Source organism: Schistocerca americana, chromosome 6 (genome assembly GCF_021461395.2).
Source record: "Schistocerca americana isolate TAMUIC-IGC-003095 chromosome 6, iqSchAmer2.1, whole genome shotgun sequence".
In the NCBI taxonomy this organism is placed as follows: Eukaryota; Metazoa; Arthropoda; class Insecta; order Orthoptera; family Acrididae; genus Schistocerca; species Schistocerca americana.
The window spans coordinates 584485300-584510243 of NC_060124.1; the positions used below are offsets into that span (position 1 = coordinate 584485300).

At 50.9% G+C, this 24944-nt stretch overlaps 1 protein-coding gene across 1 annotated transcript in view; it reads right to left on the reverse strand.

Moving 5' to 3' along the window:
* Positions 1 to 20810, reverse strand: part of LOC124620297 (retinitis pigmentosa 1-like 1 protein) — an 85684-nt gene extending 64874 nt beyond the window's left edge. The window contains exon 1 of the mRNA XM_047146969.1: positions 20664 to 20810. Coding sequence (XP_047002925.1) covers positions 20664 to 20810 — 147 coding nt within the window. The remainder of the gene's footprint in view (positions 1 to 20663) is intronic.
* Between the last annotated feature and the right edge of the window lie 4134 nt (positions 20811 to 24944).

The window sequence follows — 24944 nt, forward strand, 5'->3', positions numbered from 1 at the left end:
GAGCCGTCAGTGTAAACTCCAGAGCCCTGATACGTGGCCAGGATGGAATACAAGTGGCATCAGAAGGCCTCCGGAGGGACTGAGTCCTTCGGACTCAGTGCCAAATCGAGCCGAAGGCAAGGGCGAGGCACACACCATGGGGGCGTGCGCAGAGCTGCCCGGAAAGGAGGTGGAACTGGGAAAATTCAAAGCCAAGAGATGAGCTCTGACGCGTACGGCGATCGGACAACCTGACCTGGGCCGACGGTCTGGCAGATGGACGACTGACTGCGGGAACAGGACACGGTAATTTGGATGCCCAGGCAAGCTAAAAACATGGGCAGTATAAGCCGCCAGTAAATGTTGGCGCCTCAGTCGCAGTGGAGGGACACCTGCCTCAACAAGGATGCTGTCCACAGGGCTGGTGTGGAAGGCACCAGTGGCAAGTCGGATCCCGCTTTGTAGTATTGGGTCCAGCACCTGCAACGCAGATGGGGATGCTGAGCCATAAGCCAGGCTCCCATAATCCAGACGGGACGGGATTACCGCCTGGTAGAGCCGTAACAAGGTAGATCGGTCGGCGCCCCAGCTGGTGTGGCTCAAGCATCTCAGAGCGTTTAGATGCCGCCAACACGTCTGTTTAAGCTGCCGGATATGAGGCAGCCAAGTCAACCAGGCATCGAAAACCACCCCCAAAAACCTGTGTGATTCCACCACTGAAAGAAGTTCGCCAGCAAGATAAAGCCGCGGCTCCGGGTGGACAGTACGTCGCCGGCAGAAATGCATAACGCGGGTCTTGGCAGCCGAAAACTGAAAACCATGCGCTACACCGCAAGACTGCGCCTTGCGGATTGCGCCCTGTAGCTGACGTTCAGCAGCTGCAATGCCACTAGAGCTATAGTAAAGGCAGAAGTCGTCAGCATTCAGGGAAGCGGAGACAATTTCCCACGGCCGCAGCGAGCCCATTAATGGCTATTAAAAACAGGCAGACACTTAAAACAGAACCCTGTGGCACACCGGTCTCCTGGACGTGGGAGGAACTATATGAGGCTGCGACTTGCACGCGGAAGGTACGATACGACAGAAAATTGCGGATAAAAATCGGCAGAGGACCCCGAAGACCCCATCCATGAAGCGTAGAAAGGATGTGATAACGCCATGTCGTATCGTATGCCTTCCGCATGTCGAAGAAGACAGCGACCAGGTGCCGACGGCGAGCAAAGGCAGTACGGATGGCTGACTCCAGGCTCGCCAGTATGTCGGTGGCGGAGCGGCCTTTACGGAACCCACCCTGAGACTGAGCCAGAAGGCCCCGAGACTCCAGTACCCAATGCAAGCGCCGGCTCACAATCCGTTCAAGCAACTTGCAAAGAACGTTGGTGAGGGTAGCTACGTTGGGACGGTAACTATCCACCTCCAGAGGGTTCTTTCCAGGTTTCAAAACGGGGATGACAATGCTCTCCCACCATTGCGACGGAAACTCCCCTCGTCCCAAAGACGGTTGTAAAGGTCGAGGAGGCGTCGCTGGCAGTCCACTGAAAGGTGTTTCAGCATCTGACAGTGGATGCCATCTGGCCCAGGAGCGGTATCAGGGCAAGCGGCTAGGGCACTGCGAAATTCCCACTCACTGAATGGAACATTGTATGATTCTGGGTGGTGGGTGCGAAACGAAAGGCTCCGACGTTCCATCCGCTCTTTAATGGAGCGGAAGGCCTGGGGTAATTCGCAGAAGCGGAACTCCTAGCAAAATGCTCTGCTAAGCGGTTTGCAATGACGTCGGAGTCAGTACAAACTGCTCCATGCAGTAAGAGCACAGGGACGCTTTTTTTTTTTTTTTTTTTTTTGTTTGTGGTTTTAGGGCGCAAAACTTCTATGGTCATTAGCGCCCAGCCCGTGACGTAGAAAACAGGAAAAAAACGAAATTTAAAATCAGCAGAAATGGAAACATAGTCAGAAAATTGGAGAAACTAAAGGCAGAAGGAATGCTTAAAAGTCCACTATAGAAAGGGGTTGGTTGTCCACAAAAAAAAAGCTTCAAATGACTGACGTCATTTCACTGTCACTAATAAACTGTAGAACGCGGTCAGCTGAGCGCGTGTCATCTGCTAAAATCGACGATAGATCAGGCGATAGCTGTAGACGGGAGCGTAACGGATTAAAATAGGGGCATTCAATTAAAAGGTGTCTGACCGTCCACAGCTGAGAGCAGTGGGGACAGAGTGGGGGAGGATCACCGCTTAAAAGATGTCGATGACTAAAAAGACAGTGCCCTATCCGGAGTCGAGCTAAAATTACCTCCCTCCCGAACGCGTCGTCGGGAGGAAGAGGTCCAAGCGCAAGGAACGGCTTTCACTTCCCGCAATTTATTGTGGGGAAGTGTTGACCAATGCGCATGCCATAAATGAGTAACTTGGCGACATAAACCGCTCCGTAGATCGGTAAACGGAAGAGACTGAAGAGCTGGCCGAGGAAGAGAGACTGCAGCCTTGGCCGCTATATCGGCCGCCTCATTTCCACAGATACCAGCGTGTCCCGGGAGCCAGAGGAACGCCACTGAGACGCCCCCCAGGTGGAGCAAGCGCAGACAGTCCTGAATCCGGTGGACCAGAGGGTGCACAGGGTAAAGAGCTTGGAGACTTAGGAGAGAGCTGAGAGAATCTGAGCAGATTACGTACTGTATCCGCTGATGGCGGCGGATGTATTGGACAGCCTGGAGAACAGCGTAAAGCTCTGCAGTATAAACCGAACACTGGTCGGGAAGCCGAAAGTGATTTGGGGTGTCGCCAACAATATAGGCACTCCCTACACCTAACGATGTTTTCGAGCCATCGGTGTAAATAATTGTGGCTTCCGTCATTTGTGCACATAGAGCAGCAAATGCCCGATGGTAAACAAGTGTAGGGGTACCATCTTTGGGAAATTGACATAGGTCTCTGAGCAAGTCGATCCGGGGACGGTGCCAAGGCGGTGCTGTACCCCAAGTTGTCAAGAAGGTTTTAGGAAAGCGGAAGGAAAGAGAATGGAGCAGTTGACGGAAGCGGACTCCCGGGGGTAGTAGGGAGGAGGAGCGGCCTGCATACCCGACATCAAAGGAGGCGTCGAAGAAAAGGTTATGGGCTGGATTAGCAGGCATGGAAGACAGATGGCTAGCATAACGACTCAGAAGGACTGCACGCCGATTGGACAGCGGAGGTTCAGCAGTCTCAGCATAAAGGCTTTCCACAGGGCTGGTGTAAAAAGCTCCAGACACTAAACGTAATCCACGGTGGTGGATAGACTCGAGACGCCGAAGAATAGACGGCCGAGCAGAGGAGTAGACTATGCTTCCATAATCCAATTTCGAGCGCACTAAGGCGCGATAGAGGCGGAGAAGGACCACCCGGTCCGCTCCCCAAGAGGTACCATTCAGGACACGGAGGGTGTTAAGGGAACGCAGACAGCGAGCCGAAAGATAGGAAACGTGGGAGGACCAGCACAGTTTTCTGTCAAACATAAGACCCAAGAATTTAGCGACGTCGGAAAACGGAAGGTTGACAGGACCTAGATGTAAGGAGGGCGGAAGAAACTTCTTACGTCGCCAAAAATTAACACAAACGGTCTTACTGGGTGAGAAACGGAAGCCGGTTTCGATGCTCCACGAGTAGAGGCGATCGAGACATCCTTGAAGACGTCGTTCAAGAAGGCTGGTCCTTTGAGAACTGTAGTAGATCGCAAAATCGTCCACAAAGAGGGAGCCCGAGACATCAGGAAGGAGACAATCCATAATTGGATTAATGGCGATGGCAAACAGTACAACACTCAGCACGGAGCCCTGGGGTACCCCGTTTTCTTGGGAGAAAGTACGGGAGAGAGTAGTGTTCACCCGCACCCTAAATGTGCGCTCTGCCATAAATTCGCGAAGAAAAAGGGGCAGCCGGCCTCGAAAGCCCCAAGAGAACAGTGTGCGGAGGATGCCTGTCCTCCAACAGGTATCGTACGCTCTCTCCAGATCAAAAAATATTGCTACCGTTTGGCGTTTCCGGAGAAAATTGTTCCTGATATAAGTGGAGAGAGCAACAAGATGGTCAACAGCAGAACGATGCTTTCGGAATCCGCATTGGGCTGGTGTTAAAAGACTGCGGGACTCCAGCCACCAAGCTAAACGGTAATTCACCATACGCTCCAAAACCTTACAGACACTACTCGTGAGAGAAATGGGGCGATAGCTAGAGGGGAGATGTTTGTCCTTTCCAGGTTTCGGAACGGGAACGACAATAGCTTCCCGCCATCGCCTGGGAAAGGTACTGTCGGTCCAAATTCGATTATAAAGGCGAAGGAGGTGACGCAGGCTATGGGTTGATAAATGCAGCAACATTTGGACATGGATACCATCCGGTCCTGGGGCGGAGGAGCGAGAAGTAGAGAGTGCATGTTGGAGTTCGCGCATGGAGAAAACAGTATTGTAGCTTTCGCGATTTTGAGAGGAGAAAGCAAGATGCCGCACTTCTGCTGCACGTTTCTTCGGGAGAAACGCTGGCGGGTAATTTGAGGAGCTCGAAATCTCAGCAAAGTGCTGACCCAATGAGTTAGAAATTGCGACGGGGTCCACTAAGGTATCATGCGCGACAGTGAGCCCAGAGACCGGGGAGAAACTAGGCGCGACTGAGAACCGTCGAGGCCGACTCCAAACTTCCGAGGAGGGAGTGAAGTTGTTAAATGAGCTAGTAAAGAATTTCCAGCTTGCCTTCTTGCTATCGCGGATGACGCGACGGCATCGCGCACGGAGCTGCTTATATCGGATACAGTTGGCCAAAGTTGGATGGTGACGGAAAATGCGAAGAGCACGTCGCCGCTCACGTATTGCGTCACGGCAGGCCTCGTTCCACCAAGGAACTGGAGGGCGCCGGGGCAATTCGGAGGTGTGTGGTATTGAACGTTCCGCAGCTGTGAGAATAACGTCGGTAAAATGTGTGACCTCATCGTCGACGCTGGGAAAGCGACGGTCATCGAATGTCGCTAGAGACGAAAAAAGTGTCCAATCGGCTTGGGCAAACTTCCAGCGTCGCGAGCGCATATATGGCAGTTGAGGCTGCAGTCGAAGAACACATGGAAAGTGGTCACTCGAGTGTGTATCATCAAGGGCGAACCATTCGAAGCGCCGAGCTAGCGGAACAGTACCGACCGCAAGGTCCAAATGGGATAAATTTGCCGTGGAGGCAGACAAAAATGTAGGGACCCCAGTGTTGAGGCAGACTAGATCCGCTTGGTGGAAGACGTCTAGCAATAGTGAGCCACGTGGACAAGGATGTGGAGATCCCCAAAGCGGGTGGTGGGCATTGAAGTCCCCAACCAGCAAATAGGGGGGTGGAAGCTGATCAAGAAGATGAAGGAGATCAGCTCGTGCCATTGGTGTAGACGATGGAATGTATACCGTACAAAGAGAGAACGTGTATCCAGAAAGGGAAAGACGGACGGCGACAGCTTGGAAGGAAGTGTTTAAGGGGATTGGGTGATAATGGAGAGTATCATGGAGCAGAATCATGAGTCCTCCATGGGCTGGAGTGCCTTCAACTGAGGGGAGGTCATATCGGACGGACTGAAAATGAGGGAGAACAAAGCGGTCATGGGGACGCAGCTTTGTTTCCTGAAGACAGAAGATGACCAGCGAGTAGGATCGTAAGAGGATCGACAATTCCTCCCGATTGGCGCGAATGCCGCGGATATTCCAGTGGATAATGGACATAGGGTGAACAGAAAATGGAGGAACGGCACCAAGGGTGCTGTCAACTCGACTGCTCAGAGCTTGCGACCGACAGCATGGAATGGCATTCAGTCGAAGGCAGAAGATCCTGATCCATAGGTTGGTCAGGAGCAGCTCCTGCCACCAACGATCGGCCAGTTGACCGGCCACCAACAGTGCGCCTCGGCGACACAGAAGATGGCCGAGGGCGATTTCCGCCAGGTGGTGCTGTAGATGGGACACGCCTTGGCGGAGAAGGAGAGGAACTGTGTTTCTTCGTAGCCTTCTTGGAGGTATGTTTAGATGAAGGAGGAACCGATGGTTGTGAAGTTGCAGTACGTAAAAACTCTTCACGAGAATGCTCTTTTTTTGTAGGCTTGGCGTCTGACTTTTGGGCTCGAGATTTAGCAGAACCCGACGAAGGGTGAGCCATAGAGTGGGCAGGCGAAAGAGGTGAGGTTGAACGGGCGATCTTTGCGCTGGCCGATCTGACGACCGTGGTACTAAATGTGAGGTCGCAAGTCTGCGTGGCCGCCTCCTTTGTTGGCCGAGAAGAAGCAAGGACAGCGCTGTATTTTCCTTTCTGAGGCACGGTGGGCTGTCGACTGGCGAGTAACTTTCGAGCAGCAAAGGTCGACACCTTTTCCTTCACTCTTATTTCCTGGATCAGCTTTTCGTCCTTAAAAACAGGGCAATCTCGAGAGGAAGCAGCGTGGTCACCCATACAGTTGATGCAGCGAGGGGATGGAGGTGGACAAGCACCCTCATGGGCATCCCTGCCACACGTAACACATTTGGCCGCATTGGAACAGGACTGGCTGGTGTGATTAAACCGCTGACATCGATAGCAACACGTAGGGTTTGGGACATAAGGGCGAACGGAAATTATCTCATAGCCTGCTTTGATTTTTGATGGGAGTTGAACTTTGTCAAAAGTCAAGAAGACAGTGCGGGTTGGAATGATGTTCGAGTCAACCCTTTTCATAACCCGATGAACAGCGGTGACGCCCTGGTCAGACAGGTAGTGCTGAATTTCTTCGTCAGACAACCCATCGAGGGAGCGTGTATAAACGACTCCACGCGAGGAATTTAAGGGACGGTGCGGTTCCACCCGGACAGGGAAGGTGTGGAGCAGAGAAGTACGCAGCAATTTTTGAGCCTGGAGGGCACTGACTGTTTCGAACAACAGGGTGCCATTCCGTAATCTGGAACAAGACTTTACAGGACCCGCAATTGCGTCGACACCTTTCTGAATAATGAAAGGGTTGACCGTGGAAAAGTCGTGACCTTCGTCAGACCGAGAAACAACAAGGAACTGTGGCAACGATGGAAGAACCGTCTGTGGCTGAGACTCAGTGAACTTACGTTTGTGAGCAGACATAGTGGAAGGTGAGGAAACCATTGCGGAAGAATCCCCCATGATTACCGGCGTCTCCGATGGCGCGCTCCTCCCTTGTGGGGGCCCTCACCGAGGGCACACCCGCCTTAGGTGATTGTTCACACCTCAGGTCACACCTCCCGACATACGGACGGAGGGACCAATCGGCACTTTCGGAAGGTATCAGCTCGGGTAATCACCCCTCCCTGGGCCTGGCCTTTACCAGGGGGTACGTACGTGTCCTACCTGTCTACCCGGGGCGGGGAATTACGCGTTACCCCGTCACCGGCTACGCATGGAAGTGCGTGGGTTGGCCTTCAGACACGCACAGGGAGGAAGAAAGAGAAAGGGAAAGGAAAGAAGAGGGGGTCTCAAACGCCGCAGCGGAGAAAAGGGTAAAGAGAGGAGGTAAGGAAAGGAGATGGACAAAGGAAGGAAGAAGACATACAAGCAAGGAAGAAGAAGAATGCGGTACATTTACAAGCGTCCGTCTCCGGACGTAGGCGCAAACCATACTCCCAGAGGGGGAGAAAGTGAAGGAAAGAGCAAGAGGTGAGGGGGGGGGTGAAGACAGGGGATGGGGAAGGATGCGGAAAGGGAAGGTATGCAGCCCGGAAAGGAAGGAAGGCCACATTAGCTCGGGGCCCCGTGCTCGCTACGCACGTATCCACAAAAGAGTTGCGGATCCCCTGGGGGGGCACAGGGACGCTGTCGGGGGTCCGATAGTCGTAGACGCGTCGTATTTTGGCCCAGACCTGCGATGGAGTAACATGGAGGCCAATGGTGGACACATACCGCTCCCAGCACTCCTTTCCTTGGCAGTTAAGGAGGCGGGCCCGCGCACGCAGCCGTTTGAAGGCGATAAGGTGGTCTATGGAGGGATGTCGCTTGTGACGCTGGAGCGCCCGCCAGCGATCTTTAATCGCTTCAGCGATCTCAGGCGAGCACCAAGGCACAGCCCTCCGCCGAGGGGACCCAGAAGAACGGGGAATGGCAGAGTCGGCGGCAGTAACGATGCCGGTAGTGACCGATTGAATCACCGCATCAATGTCATCACTTGAGAGAGGCTCAATAGCGGCAGTGGAGGAAAACAAGTCCCAGTCAGCCTTATTCATAGCCCATCTGCTGGGACGCCAAGAAGAGTGGCGTGGTGGCAGTGACAGAAAGATCGGAAAGTGGTCACTGCCACACAAGTCGTTATGCACACTCCATTGGACAGACAGTAAGAGGCGAGGGCTACAGATCGAAAGGTCGATGGCGGAGTACGTGCCATGCGCCACACTGAAGTGTGTGAAGGAACCATCATTTAGAAGTGAAAGATCTAGCTGTGCCAATAAATGCTCAATAGTGGCGCCTGGACCTGTTGCCACTGACCCACCCCACAGAGGGTTATGGGCGTTGAAGTCGCCCAGTAACAAGAAAGGTGATGGCAATTGGGCTAGCAGCGCAGTAGCTCAAGCTGCGTGACATCACCGTCTGGTGGAAGGTAAAGACTGCAGACGGTAATAGCCTGTGGCGTCCACACCCTAACAGCGACAGCCTCTAAAGCTGGCTGTAGAGGGACAGACTCGCTGTGAAGAGAGTTAAGGACATAGATGCAGACGCCACCAGACACCCTTTCATAAGCTGCTTGATTCTTATAATAACCCCAATAGCCTCGAAGGGCGGGGGTTCGCATTGCTGGAAGCCAAGTTTCCTGAAGAGCAATGCAGAAGAAAGGGTGAAGGCTGATAAGTTGCCGGAGCTCAGCTAGATGGTGGAAGGAACCGCTGCAGTTCCACTGGAGGATGGTATTTTCCATGTCTGTGAAAGGCATGACGGGACTGGGAAGGCAGATTACGCCGCTGGGTCACCTGCTGCCTCCGATGGAGCACCTGTGCAAATGCTATCCATTGCATCCGATGGTTGGTTGGTTGTTTGAGGTTAAAGGGACCAAACAGCAAGGTCATCAGTCCCTTGTTTCAAATAGACTCCATTCTGCTAACGGGACATCTCAGTATAGTCAGAAAAATAAAACGGATAAAGGGGAAACGTAAAAGGGCAGTCACGTTGTCATTAGTAAAAACAAATGAGGGAAGTTGGCAAGAGAACGAACCCAACACTATGCTGAAACAGCATAGGCAAGACCACCTGTGACTTAAAAGGTACAACTGCTATAATGCAGAAAGTACGTATGGGAATAGAAAAACTAACCAAGCCTTAAAAAGAAGGGGTGAAAACAGAGTAAAAGGGAAAGAAAAGAGGATTCCGGTCAGGGAGGTGAATCGGGAATCTCTGAACACTGCTAACAGTGGGAGACACCCAAACACTCACCGCCCTGCCCCAACACCAGAGAGAGATTAAAAACTTTAAAACTGAGAATAAAAACCACTCTCCCGGAGGAAATCTAGAACCAGAGAGACCATCCGGGAATCGTCAGCCAACATCAAAGGTAAAGTGTGGGGGAGTCTGTACGTAGCACGCAGAGCCAAAAGAAGGGGGCATTCAACCAAAATGTGGGCCACTGACTGGAAGGCTCCACAACCACATAGCGGGGGTGGCTCATCACGCAAAAGGAAACCATGGGTCAGCCTGGTATGGCCAATGCGGAGACGACACAGTGTGGTCGAGTCCTTGCGGGAGAGGCTAAAGGAAGAACGCCATGGGCCTGTATTCACCTTAATGGCACGAAGTTTATTAGACAGTGGAGTAGCCTCCCAAGAATTGGCCCATGACTGTGCAAAGTGGGATTTGATGTGAAGCCGTAAATCCGCTGCAGGAGGGGTTACAGAAAACGGGGGGTAAGTAACTGCTCCCCCAGCCAAACGATCAGCGAGCTCATTACCCGGGATACCCACATGGCCCGGGACCCATAGGAAGTCAATGGAACAAGCAGCACGGTGAAGATCAGCGAGATGGTCATGGATGGCAGAGACCAAGGGATGGCGCGAAAAACACCGGTCAATAGCAAGAAGGCCACTCATCGAGTCCGTACATAACAAAACGCGGTTGTGTTGGGATTGTTTAATAAAGGTAAGGGCCCGGGAAATTGCCATCAATTCCGCAGTAAACACCCCACATGAGGGTGGCAGTAGATGATTTTCCGTTCCAACAAGGGACGTGAAGGCATACCCAACATGATCAGCAGATTTAGAACCATCAGTGTAAAAAAACAACAGCATCCCGAAACTCCCATAAAATTTGGCGGAAAAAGGAACGGAACACCACTGGGGGGATGGAATCTTTCGGACCGCGGCGGAGATCCATCCGAATTCGAGGCCGAGGAACTAACCAAGGAGGGGTGGAGGGGAGGGAGCGAGGAAGACAGGACAAAGAAGGAAGCCGAAAATCACGGGTAAGAGACGCAAGGCGCAGCCCAACCGGTAAACCCGCCCGAGGGCGGGAGTCAGGCGGGCGACGCCCATGGTCTGGGAATAGGATAGAATAGGAAGGATGAGCGGGAGAAGAACGGATAGTAAGGACATAAGACACCAGAAGCTGGGACCGCCGAACAGAAAGGGGGGGGGGGGGATCCCAGCTTCAACCAGGAGACTATCAACAGGGCTAGTAGGGAAGGCACCGGTGGCCAAACGGATACCACGATGGTGGACTGGATCCAGCACGTGCAGCGTGGAAGGAGCAGCTGAACCATAAACTTGACAACCAGTCCAAACGTGACAGAACTAGAGCACGATAAAGACGGAGGAGGAGGGAACGGTCCGCACCCCAGGAGGAGTGGGCAAGGAAGCGAAGGACATTGAGTTTACGGAAACATCCTACCTTCAGGAGTCTGATATGGGGCAGCCAAGTGAGCTTGTTGTCGAAAAGAAGACCTAGGAAACGAAACTGTGGAACCACAGGCAATCTTTGTGCAGCGAGATAGAGCTCTGGATCAGGGTGGACCGTAGTACGGCGACAGAAGTGGACCACCCGCGATTTTAAAGGAGAGAATTGAAACCCGTGGGAGAGGGTCCATGCAGAGGCACGCCGTATAGCCACCTGGAGCTGCCGTTCTGCAGATGGCATCGAGGAGGAACTAACCCAAATGCAGAAATCATCCACATACAGGGCAGGGGCGACCAAGGGACCGACAGAGGCCACAAGTCCATCGATAGCAATGAGGAAAAGAAGGACACTCAAGACAGAACCCTGTGGGATGCCCGTCTCCTGGGTCCGTGGAGAACTAAAAGCAGTACCAACTCGAACTCTGAATGACCGATGGATCAGGAACTGGCGGATAAAAATCGGGAGTGGGCCCCGAAGACCCCACTGATGAAGGGTTAGTAAGATGTGATGGCGCCAGGCCGTGTCATAGGCCTTGCGAAGGTCAAAAAGCACTGCAACCAAATGGCGGCGCTGGGAAAAAGCCTGCCGAACTGCGGATTCCAAGCGAAGCAAATGATCGATTGGAGATCGTCCCTCTCGAAAGCCACACTGGTAAGGGGACAATAGATCCCGAGATTCGAGGACCCAAGTGAGCCGACGGGCTACCAGCCGTTCAAGTAACTTACAACCAACATTGGTCAAACTAATTGGCCGATAGCTGTCAACAGATAGGGGGTTCTGACCAGGCTTAAGGACAGGAACCACAATGCTATCCCTCCACTGAGAAGGGAAGTCACCCTGGAGCCAGATACGGTTAAACACCCGAAGAAGATGGTGCCGTTGTGGAGCACTGAGATGTTGAAGCAGCTGGTTATGAATGGAATCTGGGCCAGGAGCCGTATCATGAGAAGCAGATAGAGCAGAAAGAAATTCCCATTCAGTGAAAGGTTCGTTGTAAGATTCTGACTCACAAGTGGTGAAACATAAGGTGACAGCTTCAGCCTGCTGTTTTTGATGAAGGAAAGCAGCTGGATAGGAGGCCGACGCTGATGCCACTGCAAAATGGGTCGCAAGATGTTCTGCGAGAACTAATGGGTCCGTACAAATGCCATCTGGGAGGTGAAGGCCTGGGAGGGTGGACTGCCGATGGCAACCTTGGAGAGAGCGAAGTGTAGCCCATACCCGTGACAGAGGGACAGTGGAACCAAGGGAAGAAACGAATCGTTCCCAACATATCCGTTTGCTCTGTTTAATTAAATAACGGGCTTTAGCGCGAAGGCGCTTAAAGGTAGAAAGGCTGGCTACAGATGGGTGCCTCTTAAAGTGTTGCAAAGCTCGACGGCGATCACGGATGGCAATGGCAATGGCCATACTCCACCACGGGACTTGCCGACGACGAAATTGTCCAGATGAGCGCGGGACAGCAAGGTTAGCAGCGCGAACAATCGCGGCAGACACGTCACGTAGGACGTCATCAATACAACCCAACAAAGAGGGAGAAAACTCGACCTGTGCAGTATATAGAGACCAATCGGCGCGGTGGAAAGACCAACGAGGTAACCTGTCCATCGGGGAGCGGGAAGGGAGCGTGATAATCAACGGGAAATGGTCACTATCACAAAGGTCGTCGTGTGGCGACCAGTGTAATGAAGGGAGGAGAGAGGGAGAAGAAAGAGAAAGATCAATGGCAGAAAAGGTACCATGACCAGCACTGAAATGAGTAGGGGAGCCATCATTAAGAAGGCATAGGTCGTGGTCTGCAATAAATTGGTCTATAAGAAGACCTCGTCTAGATGGAAAGGCACTGCCCCACAAAGGATGATGAGCATTAAAATCCCCAAGGAGGAGGAAGGGAGGAGGAAGTTGCTGAAGAAGGGTGGTTAAGGCAGCAGGTGTAAGAGTCCTGTCAGGAGGGAGATAAAGATTGCATACTGTGACTGCAGAGTCTAAGTGGACCCTAACAGCAACCGCTTCCAATGTAGTGTGGAGAGGAATCCACGTGCTAGCAGTGTCTGTACGGACCAACGTACAAACGCCACCAGAAGCCCGCAAGGGTCCGACCCGATTTCGACAGAAAACACGGAACCCACGGAGGGTCGGTGAGTGAGCATCAGTAAAATGAGATTCCTGGAGAACCACACAAGCTGCTGAGTAGGACGAAAGAAGGGATTTCAATTCCGGAAGGTGACGATAGTAGCCATTACAATTCCACTGGAGAACCACAGAACGATGGTTTAAATGAGGGCTGAACACGCTAAATCCAGTCATACCGCCGGGTCCCCACCCGTCACCGACAAGGAGGGGGCGACATCCATAAACGACAGGTCAGAATCCGGTTGTGAAGCCGGGGAAGGGACCTCCGGTGACACCAGAGGCTCTTTGTCCCGGGACTTATGTTTCTTCTTCTTTTCAGGCTGAGATCGAGGAGGGCTGTGTGGCATAATGGAGCCAGCTGCAGCAAGATCAGGAACAGAAAGAGACCGGGCGACCGGGGGGCCGATAGACCGCGGCTCTCGCGGTCGCCGCGCTGCAGCAGACCTTTGACCTGGAAGGTGCCGGGAAGGGGCATCCCGGGAGAGGCGCCCTTGACCGGCAGACGCCGAAGGAGTGGGACACTTCTCCGGCTGGGGAGGGGGAGCAGCGCCCAGAGGAGAAGGTGTGGGAGCCGCAGGGGAGGGGGGAAGGAGAGGTGTCCGGGATGGGGGTAAGGAAGGGGGAGGAAGGGATGAAGATGTAACCAAGGCGTAACTAGATGTCATGGACACAGGGTGCAATCGTGCGTATTTCTTACGGGCCTCTGTGTAGCTTAAACGATCAAGAGACTTATACTCCTGTATCTTTTTTTCTTTCTTATAGACGGGGCAATCTGCTGAACGAGAAGAATGACTACCACGACAATTTACACATACAGGAGGGGGAACACAGGGACTCCCCTCATGGAGTGGACGTCCACAGTCACCACAGAGAGGGTCCTGGGTACAGCGAGAAGACATGTGGCCAAAACGCAAGCACTTAAAACACCGCATAGGAGGTGGGATGTACGGCTTCACATCACAGCGATAGACCATAATCTTAACTTTCTCAGGAAGGGTATCCCCTTCAAAGGCCAGGATAAAGGCACCAGTATCAATACGATTATCTTTAGGACCCTTCTGAACACGCCGAACAAAGTGAACACCCCGCCGTCCGAGATTGTCCCGAAGTTCCTCATCAGTTTGAAGGATGAGGTCTCTGTGAAAAATCACACCTTGTACCATATTTAGAGACTGGTGAGGGGTAATGGACACGGGAATTGTGCCAAGATGGGTACAGGCACGAAGGGCCACAGATTGGGCAGCCGAAGCAGTTTTTATCAGTAACGAACCCGACCGCATCTTGCTCAGAGAGTCCACTTCGCCGAACTTGTCTTCAATGTGTTCCACAAAGAATAAAGGTTTGACACTGGTGAAAGTATCTCCATCAGTCCTGGTGCAAACTAGATAACGGGGGAAAGGTTTTGCCCCTAGACGACGCGCCTGACCCTCCTCCCAGGGGGTAGCCACGGAAGGGAAGGCCGAAGGGGCAAGAGAAGCAGCACTTGAGGAATCAGTACCACGCAGAGAGACGGCCGCAGAAGAGCGGCCAGAGTTTTGGACCCGTATGCGTTTCATCTGCATAGCGTCCGCCCTGATACCACCCACTCCGATCAGGGGCTCTCCTCACGGGCGCCACCCAGCCACAGCAAGGGCCGTCTGGCACGGCGGCCATTGCCGGGAGTTCCGATGCTCCAGGATGACGAGCAACCACTCCAAGGCATGCATGAGGAGGTCACAGCTCAGGTATCAGAAGTGTGATCCCTGTGTGTTCAGGGGGCTCAACCAAAAGGGTACATAGCGACCCCACCACACGGGCTGGCTACCGTGCTGGCTATGCACCCTAGCATCAGACAACGACGTAAAAGAAAAGGTGGAATGTACTATGAGGGCACACGTCGGAGACACTAGGTAAGGTGCTCTTCCCCAAATGGCTCACACTACGGAAGAGAAATTTTGTAATGGAGGTCAAACCCCAGAGGGGGACCAAGGAACGCCAAAAGGAGGAGATGATTACGCAAAAAAAAGCCGGAGTGTAGAACCAACAGAACCAGGAGGATAGCGGGGGCCAACATAAGCAAGGACACCAATAGAGAGAGAGGAGAGGGCGAGGGGAAAGGGGTATGGAGGGGAAAGGAGGGGAAGGGAAAGGAAAGGAAATGCAGCCCGGGAGAGAAAGAAGGCTGCAATGGCTCGGGGCCCCGTGCTCGCCACGCACGTATCCACGAAAGAGTTGTGGACCCCCTGGGGGGTCGCAGGGGAGGGGGGAAGGAGAGGGGTCCGGGACGGGGGTAAGGAAAGGGGAGGAAGGGATGAAGATGTAACCAAGGCGTAACTAGATGTCATGGACACAGGGTGCAATCGTGCATATTTCTTACGGGCCTCTGTGTAGCTTAAACAGATCAAGAGACTTATACTCCTGTATCTTTTTTTCTTTCTTATAGACTGGGCAATCTGCTGAACGTGGAGAATGACTACCATGACAATTTACACATACAGGAGGGGGAACACAGGGACTCCCCTCATGGAGTGGACGTCCACAGTCACCACAGAGAGGGTCCTGGGTACAGCGAGAAGACATGTGGCCAAAACGCAAGCACTTAAAACACCGCATAGGAGGTGGGATGTACGGCTTCGCATCACAGCGATAGACCATAATCTTAACTTTCTCAGGAAGGGTATCCCCTTCAAAGGCCAGGATAAAGGCACCAGTATCAATACGATTATCTTTAGGACCCTTCTGAACACGCCGAACAAAGTGAACACCCCGCCGTCCGAGATTGTCCCGAAGTTCCTCATCAGTTTGAAGGATGAGGTCTCTGAAAAATCACACCTTGTACCATATTTAGAGACTGGTGAGGGGTAATGGACACGGGAATTGTGCCAAGATGGGTACAGGCACGAAGGGCCGCAGATTGGGCAGCCGAAGCAGTTTTTATCAGTAATGAACCCGACCGCATCTTGCTCAGGGAGTCCACTTCGCCGAACTTGTCTTCAATGTGTTCCACAAAGAATAAAGGTTTGACACCGGTGAAAGTATCTCCATCAGTCCTGGTGCAAACTAGATAACGGGGGAAAGGTTTTGCCCCTAGACGACGGGCCTGACCCTCCTCCCAGGGGGTAGCCACGGAAGGGAAGGCCGAAGGGGCAAGAGAAGCAGCACTTGAGGAATCAGTACCACGCAGAGAGACGGCCGCAGAAGAGCGGCCAGAGGTTTGGACCCTTATGCGTTTCATCTGCATAGCGTCCGCCCTGATACCACCCACTCCGATCAGGGGCTCTCCTCACGGGCGCCACCCAGCCACAGCAAGGGCCGTCTGGCATGGCGGCCATTGCCGGGAGTTCCGATGCTCCAGGATGACGAGCAACCACTCCAAGGCATGCATGAGGAGGTCACAGCTCAGGTATCAGAAGTGTGATCCCTGTGTGTTCAGGGGGCTCAACCAAAAGGGTACATAGCGACCCCACCACACGGGCTGGCTACCGTGCTGGCTATGCACCCTAGCATCAGACAACGACGTAGAAGAAAAGGTGGAATATACTAGGAGGGCACACGTCGGAGACACTAGGTAAGGTGCTCTTCCCCAAATGGCTCACACTACGGAAAGAGAAATTTTGGAATGGAGGTCAAACCCCAGAGGGGGACCAAGGAATGCCAAAAGGAGGAGATGATTACGCAACAAAGCCAGAGTGTAAAACCAACAGAACCAGGAGGATAGCGGGGGCCAACATAAGCAAGGACACCAATAGAGAGAGAGGAGAGGGCGAGGGGAAAGGGGTATGGAGGGGAAAGGAGGGGAAGGGAAAGGAAATGCAGCCCAGGAGAGAAAGAAGGCTGCAATGGCTCGGGGCCCCGTGCTCGCCACGCACGTATCCACGGAAGAGTTGTGGACCCCCTGGGGGGCATTGCATCCGAGGGACCGGCGAGAGAGGTCCTCAGCGGACGCCAGAATCTCCACCTCGTCCTCAGAGGCAGAGCATGTAGGAAGCGGTGGGACAGGTGCCACCGCATGATCGTTGGTCTTGGGGACTTTTCTTTTTCTGCTTGTCGCGCTGTGCCTTCGGTGGTTCAGGCTTCGTGGGCTTCACTGGGTCAGTCTCAGGGACAGACGACGACCGTGAGGCCCTACAACCAGGGACTGGTGGTTGTTTCAGCCACTTGCGGGTGTCCGCTTTTCCACCGGTCGGAACTTGCAAAGGGAGGTCCCCGAGGAATCCCTTCCTGGCGAGAGTAGCCGAAGAAGTCTTACGCTTCTCCAGCTGGGAAGGGGGAACTTATGTCCCCGATGGTTGGGAGGGTGTTTCTCCTGAAGAAGATGGAGCAGGAGCAACAGGGTATGAAGTGCCCCCACAATCAAGGGGGCTGTTGGATTCTGACCAATCATAGAACCAACTGTACAGGATGACACAGAGGGAAGAACAGTCGTTGCAGCAGTGGCGTACGTTGACGTCATTGGCACAGGATGGAGCCTCTCATATTTCCACCTAGCCTCAGAGTAGGTCAGGCGGTCCAGGGTTTTATATTCCATTATCTTCCGTTCTTTCTGCAATATCCTACAGTCCGGTTAGCAGGGGGAATGGTGTTCTCCGCAGTTAACACAGATTGGAGGTGGAGCACATTGAGTATTGGGATGTGAAGGACGTCCACAAACTCGACATGTGATGCCGAAAGTACAGCAGGATGACATGTGCCCAAACTTCCAGCATTTGAAACACTGCATCGGAGGAGGGATATATGGCTTCACATCACCTTGACCTTTTCGGGTAAAACATCACCTTCGAAGGCCAAGATGAAGGCACCGGTGGCTACCTGATTATCCCTCGGACCCCGATGGACGCGCCGGACGAAGTGAACACCCCGTCGTTCTAGATTAGCACATAGTTCATCGTCAGACTGCAGTAGAAGGTCCCTGTGGAATATAATACCCTGGACCATGTTTAAACTTTTATGGGGAGTGATGGTGACTGAAACATCCCCCAACTTGTCACAAGTGAGCAACCTCCGTGACTGGGCAGAGGATGCTGTATTGATGAGAACCGACCCAGAGCGCATTTTGGACAGGCCCTCCACCTCCCCAAACTTGTCCTCTAAATGCTCCACAAAAAACTGAGGCTTGGTTTGCATAAAAGATTCACCATCAACCCACTTACAGACAAGGTACCAGGGTGAATAATCTCCACTGCCTTTAGCCATGCGTTCCTCCCATGGAGTGGCCAGGGAGGGAAATGATCTTTGATTCAATTGCTTGCCGTTGAGGTTAGACCTCGATCGCTTAGAGACTGCTGGTGGAGGCCCACCAGCGAGAGATGATGTACCACGCTTCATTGTGGGTCATCCGCCCTGATGCCACCCACTCCGACCAGGGGCTCTCCCCACGGGCGCCACACCACCACAGCAAAGACCACCTGGCAGTATGGCCTTTACCGGGAGTCCCGATGCCCCAGAGGGATAGGCATCTACTCCTCGGCATACGTGGGGAGGTAGCAGCTCAGGCATCAGCAGTGTGATCCCTGTGTAGTCAGGGGGCTACCACCAAGAGGGTACATCACAACCACACTTCGACGGACTGGCTACCGTGCTGGATGTCGGGTGTCAAAATATCCATGTACATCACGAGGGCAAAGATGGAAGTACACAATGGAGGGAATGGATGCTATCCGGAACACACTGCAGCCAATGTGGCCAGAAGCTTGGTGGAAGTCCAACTCCATGACAATATCGGGCGTGCCAGATCTTAGGGCAAGATGGATATATAATATACCACGTAAGGCGTCGTTCCCCAAATGGTGCGCACTAACAGAAAATTTTGAAAGATAGTGATCAAACCCCTTGGGGGACCAACACATTAAGGCCGAAACGTTTGAGACTCCTTTTAGTCGCCTCTTACGACAGGCAGGAATACCGCGGGCCTATTCAAACCCCCGAACCCGCAGGGGGGAGTGTGGAAGTGGACGAGGAGTGTGTTGCCCCGCCCAAAAGGCAGCTGGAGATTTTCAGGTGACATTATTTGATGGTAGAGAGACCCTCTGCACCTTATCAGCGTTTTCTCGCCATCCATTACCATCAAGCTAACAATGCAGATACGTTTTAAACTATCAGGAAAGAACCATGTCGAGGAGACACTAGACCAACGATATATGTAAACAATGTACGAAATTGTAGAGGTGGGAATGTGAGGAGCACAGCTGGACTAGTGAGCCAAAGCAGCCAGGGGTCCCTGGGTTCGAGGCAGGCGACGGGCCACCGCCGCGACCCCTCAAGCGGCCGCCGAGGCCCATCCCATTACGAGGTAATCACGTTCCGTCAATTATGACTAGAAATAGTGAAATAGCTACTGATGAAGGTGAGGGAACGGAGGGGCTGCAACTGAAGTGCATACATTTTACTCCAAAAATTTAAACATCCGATTAGCAGAGAAGCAACACTGCAATGTTAAAAAAATCACAGCAATTGTTTAGTTTCGTCAATATGTGCTTTCTCTGTAGGCACAGTTTAAACACGAGTAAATATTACCGCCGTAATGTAAGTTACAGCTTCTCGATTTAGCGAACGAACGTTCTCTCTCAACGATTCTTTATTACTAATGCACAACACTGAAAAAGGAAATTTAAACTGAGGGTGGGTGATGCGTATCCAACCGTGGCGATTGCCTTTAACCTGTCGAAACATTTGGGACAGCATAGTTCAGGACGTGCTTTTTGAGATGCGCAATGAACTACAGTCGCAGCATTTCAAGATGACTAGTGAGGCGACAGCTACCAGAGGGAACAAATTAGGAAGTGGAAAATTCTGCAGGGTGGACAAGGTATGGTACGCAGGGGGATTGCTGTGCTTAACTTTCAACGAAGGCATTGTAATTTCTGAAGCCTGCAAATTTCAGTGGTATTGCGACAAAACTTCCATGCACTGCAACGTGCCGTACAGACGTAGATAGTTTGCTTGAAAAGCTGGTGATTGTGAGGTCGTGGTCCGAGAAACTTGTTTCTGACGTCTCGTCCAGGACTGCGCTGGACATCCTCATAGGCGCTCCTCCGTCGAGTCTTGCCGACTGACCGATTGGACGTCAAAGAGCGACAAATACTATAGAGAAACGGGCGTGGTAGAAGTAACACGTGATGAGCAGTGATAATCACTACTTTGATAGTTTATGCTTCAGGTTCACTAGCCCGACTTCCTGCGAAGTGGATGCAACTACAAAGGATCTCTAACTGTGGTGTTTACAGTGATTTCTGTCTATCTGGGGCATTGCTTTCAGGTGTTGTGAATGAAAAATTCAAAATAGTTATTGACAACCGTTGGCTGTACTACCTCCAGAATTTTCAAGCCTAAGTACATTTTTAACCTGTGTGTCATAAATAACAATAAATCTTATGGTTGGCAGTAGGACAAAAGCGGAAATTAGAAGAAAGCAATGTAGGAGCTAAAAATGTTTTAATGCTATTTGGCTATTTGCTAATGGTACTGAGAAGGCACCTTCGAAATTCACTCACACCATAAACATTGCTAACAACTAATAAAAACTTTAATCATGTTAACTTCAGAAAAATGCAAAAAGTACATCAACATAGCTGCACCAGTACATTTATAGAGGTTGTGGAGGGCGATGAAGTACATCAAAAACTGACATCCACACCTTCTGATACTAATGTGGTTTAGATGATTTTTTCCCCCTTGTGGGACTATGTAACAAGCGTGAAGGTGATACGCTACCTGTGGCACGGCGGCCGTGTCTCGGCTCTCACGAGACGGACCTGCCACATCTCGGCCTTCGCGAGGCTGCTGCTCCTGAGCAGGCGGTGCTGCTGCTGCTGCTGCCGCCTCCTCCTCCCCCCTCACACGACTCGGCTGTTCTTCCATTGTTGGCCTCACGCGGTTGTCTACTGCGAAACAGCAAGCAGGCAAGTTAGCGTGTGCGGTCGTATCGTGTTATTAGAATTTGCAGTAACTACAAACAAGGCTCAAGGTGAGAGGCGGAATAGGAGACGGACTGGAGATGGGAGGGTGGGGGAGGGGGATGATGGGTGGGAATGGACAGTTACAGGAGGATATTGTTGTCAGAGGGCGAAGAGTGCATTAGAACGTATATCTAATCCATAAACGTATCTAACATGCTAAGTATTGCTTGGTTCGCTAGTCACACATATCTATGTTCACAAAAAAACAGAAAATACAGCTGCAGGGATATTTTTCGTTGGAGTAAAGTGACTTAATAATGCTTATTACCAACATGACACACCGAAACACGCTTCCCGAAGACTTTACTAGTATTCTCAGTATTTTATTCAGATAAGCCCTACAAAACAATGTTGCAATGACTTTCGCAAATTTAAAGTAATTTTTATATTTCACCTAAATTTAACACAGGATAGATAACGTCGTACTTCTGAGAGCCGGTAATTTGACTACACTACACACAAGACCAATTTAGACTGCGCATTTACACGCACATTCAGCCATCTGCTGAAGTACTTCCCGCTACCAGTTACGTGTGGGGTGCCAGAAAAATGTCTAAACGCCTGTGCGGGCGCTGAAATTAGTCTAAGCTTGTCCTCGCGATCCCTGCTGGAGCCTCATCGGCGGTTGCGGGTTGGGTCCTACATCACGCCGGCCGGTTTGGCCGAGCGGTTCTAGGCGCTTCGGCCTGGAACCGCGTGACCGCTACGGTCGCAGGTTCGAATCCTGCCTCGGGCATGGAGGTGTGTGATGTTAGGTTAGTTAGGTTTAAGTAGCTCTAAGTTCTAGGTGACTGATGACCTCAGATGTTAAGTCCCATAGTGCTCAGAGCACTTTTTTGGTACATCACGAATATGGCGCTTGAGGTTGAAAACTGCGTTTGTCAGACCAGTTTTTTCAGCATCTCTGATCCTCCACGGGAGAAAGAAGCCTGCGTGTATTCTAGGATGGCTCGCACGACATTTTTGAGCAGCCTCTTGTAAACTGACTGCATTTCCCATGTGTTCTACCAATAAATCGAAGTCTGCCACCTCCTTTAGACCGTACTATCTTGAAATTTTTGGACATTCGACTGTATTTGTGCCTGCTTTTTCAAGACAATACTTCACTGCAAGAAACTACGTTATGTACGTGTATCTCGTCAAGGGACTCTACGACCGGCGGATGACGGATTTACTTGAAACATTGTAGAAACAGTAGTCCATTAGGACAATATGCAAATAGTAAGGCGTACTGCTAAGGAGACATGGAGAAAAGCGCGAGAGAAGTTTTACGCGTCAGTGACGTACGGGTGCGTTACGACCCTGAGCGCTAGCTGCAGCAGTCACGTGGCTGACGTCCGAGTCTCGTGATGGCTGGATCGCTGGATCTGTTAGTCCTGCTTATCATCGTTAACTTATATTTTTCAACACGAGTCATTGTTTCGGAAAGTAATATGATGACGTATTTGTATGAACTTTCAATTTCCGTTGTTATTTCTACATCTACATGATTACTCGGCAATTCACATTTAAGTGCTTGGCAGAGGGTTCATCGAACCACAATCTTACTATCTCTACCATTCCACTCCAGAAAAGCGCGCGGAAAAAACGAACACGTAAACCTTTCTGTTCGAGCTCTGATTTCTCTTATTTTGAAGATCACTCATACCTATGTAGGTTGGGCTCAACAAAATATTTTCGCAGTCGGAAGAGAAAGTTGGTGACTGAAATTTCGTAAATAGATCACGCCGCGACGAAAAACTTCTTTGCTTTAATGACTTCCATTCCAACTCGCGTATCATATCTGCCACACTCTCCCCTATTACGTGATAATACAAAACGAGCTGCCCTTTTTTGAACCCATTCGATGTCCCGTCAATCCCACCTGGTAAGGATCCCACACCGCGCAGCAATATTCTAACAGAACGAACGAGTGTAGTATAAGCTGTCTCTTTAGTGGACTTATTGCATCTTCTAAGTGTCCTGCCAATGAAACGCAACCTTTGGCTTGCCTTCCCCACAATTTTATCTATGTGGTCCTTCCAACTGAAGTTGTTCGTAATTTTAACACCCAGGTACTTAGTTGATTTGACAGCCTTGAGAATTGACCTCTTTATCGAGTAATCGAATTCCAATGGATTTCTTTTCGAACTCATGTGGATCACCTCACACATTTCGTTACTTAGCGTCAACTGCCACCTGCCACACCATGTTGTGGTCTTCAGTCCTGAGACTGGTTTGATGCAGCTCTCCATGCTACTCTTCGCTGTGCAAGCTACATCTCCCAGTACCTGCTGCAACCTACATCCTTCTGAATCTGCTTAGTGTATTCATCTCTTCGTCTCCCCCTACGATTTTTACCCTCCACGCTGCCCTCCAATACTAAACTGGTGATCCCTTGATGCCTCAAAACATGTCCTACCAACCGATCCCTTCCTCTGGTCAAGTTGTGCCACAGACTTCTCCCCAATCCTCTCCAATACCTCATTAGTTATGTGATCTACCTATCTAATCTTCAGCATTATTCTGTAGCACCACATTTCGAAAGCTTCTATTCTCTTCTTGTCCAACCTAGTTATCGTCCATGTTTCACTTCCATGCATGCCTACACTCCATACAAATACTTTCAGAAACGACTTCCTGACAAATCTATACTCGATGTTAACAAATTTCTCTTCAGAAACGCTTTCCTTGCCATTCCCAGTCGACATTTTATATCCTCTACTTCGACCATCAGTTATTTTGCTCCCCAAATAGCAGAACTCCTTTACTGCTGGAAGTGTCTCATTTCCTAATCTAATTTCCTCAGCATCACCCGAATTAATTCGACTACATTCCATTATCCTCTTTCTGCTTTTGTTGATGCTCGTCTTATATCCTCATTTCAAGACACTGTCCATTCCATTCAACTGCTCTTCCAAGTCCTTTGCTGTCTCTGACAGAATTACAATGTCATCAGCGAACCTCAAAGTTTTTATTTCTTCTCCATGGATTTTAATACCTACTCCGAATTTTTATTTTGTTTCCTTTACTGCTTGCTCAATATACAGATTGAATAACATCGGGGAGAGGCTACAACCCTGTCTTACTCCCTTCCCAACCACTGCTTCCCTTTCATGTCCCTCGACTCGTAACTGCCATCTGGTTTCTGTACAAATTGTAAATAGCCTTTCGCTCCCTGTATTTTACCCCTGCCACCTTTAGAATTTGAAAGAGTATTCCAGTCAACATTGTCAAAAGCTTTCTCTAAGTCTACAAATGCTAGAAACGTAGGTTTGCCTTTCCTTAATCTTTCTTCTAAGATAAGTCGTAAGGTCAGTATTGCCTCACGTGTTCCACTATTTCTACGGAATCCGAACAGATCTTCCCCGATGTCGGCTTCTACTAGTTTTTCCATTCGTCTGTAAAGAATTCATGTTAGTATTTTGCAGCTGTGGCTTATTAAACTGATTGTTCGGTTATTTTCACACGTGTCCACACCTGCTTTCTTTGGGATTGGAATTATATTCTTCTTGAAATCAGAGGGTATTTCGCCTGTTTCATACATCTTGCTCACCAGATGGTAGAGTTTTGTCATGACTGGCTCTCCCAAGGCCATCAGTAGTTCTAATGGAATGTTGTCTACTCCGGGGGCCTTGTTTCGACTCAGGTCTGAGTGCTCTGTCAAACTCCTCACGCAGTATCTTATCTCCCATCTCATCTTCATCTACATCCTCTTCCATTTCCATAATATTGTCCTCAAGTACATCGCCCTTGTATAAACCCTCTATATACTCCTTCCACCTTTCTGCTTTCCCTTCTTTGCTTAGAACTGGGTTTCCGTCTGAGCTCTTAATGTTAATACAAGTGGTTCTCTTATCTCCCAAGGTCTGTTTAATTTTCCTGTAGGCAGTATCTATCTTACCCCTAGTGAGATAAGCCGCTACATCCTTACATTTGTCCTCTAGCCTTCCCTGCTTAGCCATTTTGCACTTCCTGGCGATCTCATTTTTGAGACGTTTGTATTCCTTTTTGCCTGCTTCATTTACTGCATTTTTATATTTTCTCCTTTCATCAA